General features: G+C 37.0%; 1 protein-coding gene across 1 annotated transcript in view; it reads left to right on the forward strand.

The window, feature by feature from the left end:
• The window catches only part of LOC141333044 (uncharacterized), an 86,172-nt gene that overhangs the window by 68,073 nt on the left and 9,061 nt on the right, over window positions 1-9,038 (forward strand). Inside the window, exons 9-10 of the mRNA XM_073837989.1 lie at window positions 1,091-1,264; window positions 2,002-2,048. Coding sequence (XP_073694090.1) covers window positions 1,091-1,264; window positions 2,002-2,048 — 221 coding nt within the window. The remainder of the gene's footprint in view (window positions 1-1,090; window positions 1,265-2,001; window positions 2,049-9,038) is intronic.

Below are 9,038 nucleotides of genomic sequence, written 5' to 3' on the forward strand. Positions count from 1 at the left end.
CATTTGACATGGCAAATAGGCTCCATATGTCATAAAACAGATGAGTGCTACTTCTAGTTTGGATGTAGCACTGGATAATTGAAATATACATTTGAAATTGTGAATATGGCCTAAAAATTTAATAGAATTTGGCTACTTTTAGTAGGATGCAACACAGTTAACTGATGCAGGCTGATCTGGATTTGAGTCTTAAGAAGGCTACATAACTAGCTATTTAATTTTGAAACATGCTTTTAATGGCATTTTTTTTATGTGTACAGTGCAGCAAAAAAAAAAAACGGAAGTGCAGTATAATAGTAGCTCTTATAGCTAGAGCCACTGTCCCTCTGTCCTCATCGACTGAGGTGCCCCTCTCACCAACCCCCATCACCAGCTCACAGCGCTCCTTTACCGCTCCGTTAAAGATCCACTGATTTGAACAAAAATATTGTTCCCAATCAGATCTAATATAACACAAAATTTGCACATCATATAATATTTTATTAAAATCGTATAAATAGTAGGCTTATAAAAAGTTAAAGTAATATAAAAGTTCTAATTTAGTTGTTACTTAGTATGTTATATAGCTGTATGCTGTAAAATATTAAATGTCTAATATTATAGGGGAGAGAGGACTAAGGTTAGCCATTTTATTTTAATTTTTTTTACTTTTTTTTACTTGTGGCCCTCAAGATAAGTGAAAATGACGCAGAAGTACAATAAAAGTATCCATCTTATCCTAATTAAAGTAATCTTATAATTTTATATGATCCTGACCCAAGTCGAGTCAGTGGGTAAAATGACCATCTGGGTGTAAAATGACCATCTGACTAAATCTGATTCAAACCCATGAGAAATAATTAATTTTAAAAACAAATTAAAACATTTAAAACAGACATCCGGGAAAGTTAAAATCTTAAAATGTTCAAGTGTGGATTTCAGTGTTGTATTTACAAGCGTGACTATGTATATAATGATCAATGGTTTGGGGGAATATTTGTTTCTTCCTGATCTTTTTTGTGACCAGTTGTTTTTATTGAATAATCAGTTCAATATAAAAGAATCAAACAAACAATAATGTGATGTGGACTGTTGTTATATGTGTCTGTAGGTTGTCTGGCTGTATGGTGACAGAGGAAGGCTGTGGTTATGTGTCTTCAGCTCTGAGTTCAAACCCCTCACACCTGAGAGAGCTGGATCTGAGCTACAATCATCCAGGAGATTCAGGCGTGAAGCTGCTTTCTAAGAAACTGAAGGATCCAAAATATTCACTGGACAAACTCAAGTATGTCAACCTGCATTTATGGCTATGACTGTGTACTAATTTTACTAAAATCAAGGCATTGTAATCGCATAAATTAATATTAAAGTTTCAAAGAATAAATCAGTTATATTAATTTAAACAATTATTATCAATCAAGTATTATATTACTTAACATATACAAATATTTTACTCACTTTGTTTAAATTTTTTTTAATTTTTATAACACATTATCCATCAGTTCACATTTACAACTCTACGTGTTTCTCTTCCAGCAGGAGGCGCTGTCAGAATGGTAAACAAAGCAGCGCAGCAAATGACTTTGAAACGTGCAGCGCTCATATTTATTCAATGAATTTTGAAGTTTCATCAAATTAAGAGCTTTAAGTCTTTCAAAAAACAACCCTTACACAATAGTAGAAGACTAAATTAATATCAGCATATGAAGTATAATCGTCTCTCATTGTCTCGGAGAGAATGCATGTCAGATGCTGAAAGCACTGTCAGTTTTTACTTTCACTTTAACATATTGCGCAGTTTTCACGTTGCTTGTGTGATATCCATTGGCTCATTGCATCCCTACCAAGGACCCTGGCAACTACATAGTGACAGCCTAGCAACCACCAAAAGTACCCTAGCAACTGCATAGCAATGCCTTAGATACCACTCAGAACACATAGCAACTGCATAGCAACCACCCAAGTACTGCGTAGCAACAGTTTAATAAAATGACTGAATGTGTCTCTTTGTGTGTTTTCTAGTGTGGATCATGGAGGAGAATCCAGGATTACAGCAGGACCACAGAAATGTATGTCTACAAACACACACATATTACACACACACACACACACACACACACACACACACACACACGTTGGGTTTACATGTTTTATGGGGACATTCCATAGGCGTAATGGTTTTTATACTGTACAAACCGTACTTTCTATCGCCCTACACCTACCCTACACCTAAACCTAGCCCTCACAGGAGATTGTGCAAACTTTTACTTCCTCAAAAAAACTCATTGTGTATGATTTAGAAGCCTGTTTCCTTATGGGGCCTCAGAAATGTCCCCACAATGTCAAAATTTACTGGTATTCCTATCCCTATGGGGACATTTGGTCCCCACAATGTGATGAATACCAGTACACACACACACACACACACACACACACACACACACACACACACACACATAACACACACACACACATAACACACACACACATAACACACACACACACACACACACACACACACACACACACACACACACACACACACACACACTCACACACACTCACACACACATACACTCCCGTTATGGAGAAATAACACGAGTAACTCCTGCAAACAGCTGGACTGGTGCCACTAACACTAAACTAATGAACAGAGCTGCGGAGTCGGAGAAGAGACAAAATGCGTCAGATGAGTGAAGACAAGCAACAAAAATGACCTTTAAAAATGACAAAATCTGTTTTTATTAAACCATAGTCTATATATGAAATGAATGAACACGTGAATCCACCAGTTCAGCTAACACTCGTAAACATAAGAGTTTGACGTATGATTCTGAGTGTTTGGAAACTGGTGGATTACTGAGCTGAAATTACATATCATTGACAAAATCATCAAAAGTAAATGCACTTTGTAAACTTTCATTAGATGCCAGTGTTTAGTTTGTCAACCGCCGCTAAAAGACGACGATGAAACGCAAACAGGTGTAAACATTGTTTTTCAGAGGCGTGCTCTGCCCTAAATGTGACACTCCCCAAAGCAGTGCTACGGATCACTGTTTCTGGGTCAGTAAGCGACGCCACTAAACCTGGTGACGCCATTGGCTCCTCAAACTGTCAGTCAAACCGTATTATTCCTCCCGCCTCTCTCGTGAATGAAGGGCGGCATCTCATCTTGTTTGCAGACTTAAGGTCAGTGGTGTAGTGGAGGCTTTATGCAGATATACGGCGTATACCCACTTCTTTATCAGGCGGCTTTGTGTATAGCTGATTGAAATGTCATTTATCGATTAAAATATGTCGACAAAATCTTTTTCCGTTTAACTTTAGCGCATAAATTCTATATCGATAGTTTAAATGTCACAAAAATTTGTGTGGAAACTTTTTGTCCAGAAAAGTATGGGATTATTTTTGTGCCTATAAAACTGAACGTAACTTTATAAAACTGAACGTAACTTTCCAAGAAACGATCAAAAATATGCCACTGCAAAAGAAGAAAAACACAATGAAAATGAAAAAATGAACTCAGTCGCACGATTTTAACATGCTCTTCAAATATGATTCATTCTTTGTTAATGATTTTCAAAGAATCGTTTCGCTTCGCAAATTTTCGTTTGCTGTTTTGGCACAAACCTCTCGTGGGGGCGGGCTTAACAGCGATCTACTCTGATTGGCTAATGAGCTTTTGATGGACAGTTGCTCTCTGACCTGGAAGCACAGGATAGGTCTTTGTTAGATTTGTTGAATTTGTATTACATTGTCAGCACAGCTGTAATTTCCCCAGTTTCATACAATAAAAATCACAGATGAACATGTTTATTTAAAATCAAGTAACATAAGTAATAAAAACAATATCTTAAATATATAGCCTTGTGTTTTATTTTATTTAAAGGAATGTATTTGCATTTTACTTAAAGGGTTAGTTAACAAAAATCAAGAACTTCAAAACCAAGTAATCACTATAGGCTAATCATTTTAATTTCATTTCAGTCCTATTGTTATTTTCTTTCTTCTGTGGAACAATAAAGTTATTGTTTTTGTTTTTAAAATCTCATCACCTGAAGGCACTGTTCGTACTCTCCTTGCACATGGAATAAAGCTAAGAATGAAATCATAAGTTTGGATTGTCAGAATACTAGATCAATAGAAAAAAATCTTAAGAATAAAAATCAAGCTACACTTTCATATTATTATCCAATTATTTTGATGACTAAAAATACAAAATAGACACAATGTTTTTTTTAAATAATTAATACAATTTCCAGCATGAATAAAAATCACAAGAACAATACGTAATGTTTCAGATAAATGTTTAACCATTTAATAACAAATTGTAAAATGCAATACAAATCAGGAATCTGTAAATTTGATAATTCTCTTTAACTGTTATTTAATTGACAAAAGTACAAAGAAAAGATTTTCCAAGTTTCACTGACCAACTTAAATATATTTTGTAAATATAAACAAATTTTGATTTTGATGGCTACACCACACTAAAATAAGTTGGGACAGGGGCAAAAAAAAAAAAAGGGTTATAGAATATCCAAATAAGCTGTTTTGGAACAGTTTGTGAGCAGGGTAAATTAGTAATATGTAAGGTTATCAGGTTTGGCTCATCAGAAAGCTATATATCAAGTAGTCTCGCGTAGCCAGACCTTCAGACTGACGGCTGAAGCTCTGGAATTCATTGCAGCTTTAATTGGCCAAGGCCCGCCTATAAGGCCGTTTGACCGACATGTCAAACATCCAATCACAGTTCGTTTCGTTCAGCGTCACGTTTCGGGGCGTAGAAATGCCCCCACAACAACAGACTGGCATGCAACAACTCAGTCATTGAAATAACCAGCATTGAAAGTTAACGAAGAAGGGGGAGAACAAGCAGTAAGTCAGTAATTTGTTCGCGAACGTCGCAAATGTGTTTAACAACAAAGGCGTCTGCATAAGCACCTTTTAGCAAAACGCCGAGTAAACCAGTCTGCGCGTTGTTTCCCGGCGGACCGAAAATAAACGCGACACTCGCGTGTTCCGGAAATCCGGTCAAATTCAACTAATCAGATGACGACTTTCGACATTCCTGAAGTGTTTCCAGTTAAGTGTACCATATGCATCAGACGTTTAGCCAACGTTCCGTGGGCGTGACGTCTGAGGCTGAGACTATATATCAAGTGATGCTGCTGGTTCACTGGGCCAGAGCTCATCTCAGATAGTCAAAGAGACAGTGGAAATGTGTGCTGTGGTCAGATGAGTTCACTGGGAAAAACTGATGTGGAGCTGTCAGTCCCACTGATCGAAGGGAACTCGAAAAATATTAGGCCTAGAAGATTCCTTATCCTGTGGCTCCATCTAGTGGACAACATCAATATCACCGCCTTCATCTTCCAGTTAAAATGGCTGATTAGCGTCCCAAACATGATAAATTCGTGAAACTAAAGCCGACACGCTACAGGACTGTCATGAATGGAATTTGGTCTTGACGACGGATAGTGCCCAGTAGGTCTGGGCAGGGCTGGACTGGGGTTGAAATTCGGCACTGGACAAATCCAGCCCATCCGGCCCAAAAGTTCCCCCGTGAAAGTTTTGTTGGGTTATAGGGCCTTTAATTGGAGTAAATAAATAAATAAAACAGGAAATAAGCAAATAATTATAGATACTACTGAATTAAAATGCAACAAACTTAATAATGCATTTTTGTCACATAGAAATGCATGCAGTAAAGCATTGATTTTGAGCTAGATTGCAAGAAATTAATTGCTAATAAATTCTGTAATAAAAATTATTTCCTCACCCTCATGTCGTTCCAAAACCGTATCACTTATTTTCTTCTGTGGAACACAAAAGATATTTTGTAGAATGTAACCAAACATATGTGGTTACCCTTGATTTCTACTCTATAGACAAACATTTCTTGAATTTCTCAAAGTATCTTCCTTTATGTTCCACAGAAGAAAGAAGTTCATACAGGATTGAAATTACATGATGTTGAGTAAATGATGACCTTTTTTATTTTTGGGTGAACTGTTCCTTTAAGAACTTTAATATTTGTAGTAAACATCTAATTTATATAACAGACACTGGTATTTTTCTTTAACCAGGGTCTTGTTGAATTTACATTTTACTCCAATTAAAGTTAATTACAACTAAACATAAAAAGAAAGAAATTATTGCTTAGAATCCAGATATTAACTGACTAGTATTAGCAACGTTCTTTGATATTAGTAAGATGCTGGTCACAAGAAAACATTACCATGGTAATATGTTTTTTTTTAATAAACAGTAATAATAAACTATGAAATTTGTAATAATAATAAAAAAACCGACAGTATATATAATTATATATTGGCATTTTCCACTTTACCTCATCATGCAGTTTCCAAGCCCAGCAGAACCTACAGAACCTTTAATGTTCTCATATCACATGACTATATAACACAATTCTGTGTTATATCTGAATGGATCAAGCAACTTGCACTGTTTATCACTTTACATTGTGTTGGAAGCGCAGGGCACGTTCGTCAGCGCTACGCGGGCGACTGATCCCGCTGATTCACAATTTTGGGCTATTTGCAGTTTCGAATGTGCTGTAATTTAAAACCGCGCATATAATGGCAGAGGTCTTCCTCGCTTCGGCGATCGGCCCACTACTCCACCGGCCCACCGGGAATGTCCCGGTTCTCCCGATGGCCAGTACATCCCTGGGTCTGGGTCTGTTCATGGCAAAAAAAGTGTCAGACTGTGTCTAAAGATAATAATCTTAGAATCCAATAACTAGGGGTGCACCGATCCGATATTAGGATCGGATATCGACCCCGATACTGAAAAAATAGCTGGATCGGGGATCGGAAAAATTAACCGATCCACTGGCCGATCCATTTTTTTTTTTTTTTTTACTACTACATTTTATTTATTTAAATTTATTTTAAGTAGGGCTGGACCAGATTATTCAAATATTCGTTCGGTGGGTTGGCATTCGATTTAAAATTTTGAGATTAATAAAGTACAGTCGGCTCACTTGGTGAAAGCAATGAATGGTGAGAGCAAAACTAGGGCTGTGCTGTCGCAATGACAACCGCGCCTCCGAGTTCAAATGCACACAGTAGGCTAAACTGACCCCAAAGCCCCAGCAAAAACAATTACCATGAATCTGTCGTGGGGAAAAAGTAAGGAGATATTCAAATTATTTATTATTAAACTAGTATTTGACACAAAGATGAAGTTGACGCTGGTACATGATAGTGCGCCATCTGCTCACGCGCGCCTTTAATGCCTAAATGCATCTTTATGGTTTATAGCTAATGAAAGAGTTTTGTTTTCGATTTGAATCATTTAAATTATTTATTTACAGTTCCGGATTATATATATTAGTCTTACCTTTATGAGTAAAAATGAAGTTTCACAACGCACCAGCGCTTTCATGTCCTGCCAAACGTGCTTCAGCTTTACTATCTGCTCAAACGATCGGATATGCGCCTAATAGCACACATTTATCTAGGTTAAACGGTTAAACTAATATTATGATATGCTTTAAGTTTTTAATATCTATGGATTTTAATTTAAATCGTGATGACTTGAGAAGCCTAAATTGGTTTGCCGCTGGCCGTTCAGTCGTATACTTTAAAAAAACAAAAACTTGAATTTAAAGGAGAACTCCGGTGTGATTTTGACCTAAAGTGTATTGAATCATGATACCGAGTGTAAACGCACCTTGCATATCTTATCTCGTCTTGTCCACTGCTGTCCGAAATCTGGGGTCAGTTAGCCGATGCTCTCAACTGGTTGTCAATGAGAGTCAATCGGGCATCGAAGAAGCTATGTAAATAAATCACTGTTTTACGCCATTTACGAGGCACAAAGTAGCGCCACACTTCATTGGTAGACTTCCAAGGGCCCTGGCATTTAAAACGAGACATTGAGAACTCAGAAAAAGCACCGGTAGTTTATTTACAAGAAGATTTATACAGACAGTGCCTGGGAAAGAAAATCCGGTCGCCGCCATCCTGAACTTAGTCACGATAAGTCGAGTGTCGAGCACCAAGGAATTTATCAGGTTATCAACTTATCAGGTTGTAGTTTCCTTCGTGCTCGACACTCGACTTATCGTGACTACATTTAAGATGGCGGCGACCGGTCTGTTCCTGGTGGAAGATGTCTGTATAAATCTACTTGTAAATAAACTACCGGTGCTTTTTCTGTTTTCTCAATGTCTCGTTTTAAATGCCAGGGCCCTTGGAAGTCTACCAATGAAGTGTGGAGCTACTTTGTGCCTCGTAAATGGCGTAAAACACTGATTTATTTACACGGCTTCTTCGATGCCCTGTTGACTCTCATTGACAGCCTGTAGTGAGCATCGGCTAACTGACCCCAGATTTCGGACAGCAGTGGACAAGACGAGATGAGATATGCAAGGTACGTTCACACTCGGTATCATGATTCAACACACTTTAGGTCAATATCACACCGGGGTTCTCCTTTAACAAATAAAAAGTGTTCCAAATATATTTCTAAATTTACTTTATAATCTAAATAAACGAAAATAAAGGTAATCACATTGCTATTAAAAACAGCAGCTGTGTAATGGGGAAGAGAAAGAGAAACAAGACAGGTTCCAATCGGACTCGGGCCAGTAATTCTGATGAGCTGTCAGACAAGGTAACATTTTTATATTCCAACAACCAGTCATTGCCATTCGTTTTCACAAAGATTTTTTAAATATTTAATATTTGTCACTGATACCAAGTGCAGCTATAGCGGAGAAGTGTTCCCTGTCATATATCATTCAGCATTAATTTTGTAATTTTATCAAACGTTTTTCTTGATAGGAAAAATCTCTATTGTTGTGATTTATTTCTTGGCTTTTTCAATTCATAAGTTTACGCTGCAAATTTAAATAGTTTCTTTTTTATGCAGTCAATAGCCTAAATTATGTCAGTGATTCTCTCATTTTTAAAGATGATCAAGTATTATTTTATTTCGACCGGCAGTCTAACACAAGTAAAAAAAAAAAAAAAAAAAAACTTATTGCCCCATCTATTGAATACAGGCTAATTCCTTAATTTTTAACTTCT

This window comes from Garra rufa, chromosome 4, assembly GCF_049309525.1.
Source record: "Garra rufa chromosome 4, GarRuf1.0, whole genome shotgun sequence".
In the NCBI taxonomy this organism is placed as follows: domain Eukaryota; kingdom Metazoa; phylum Chordata; class Actinopteri; order Cypriniformes; family Cyprinidae; genus Garra; species Garra rufa.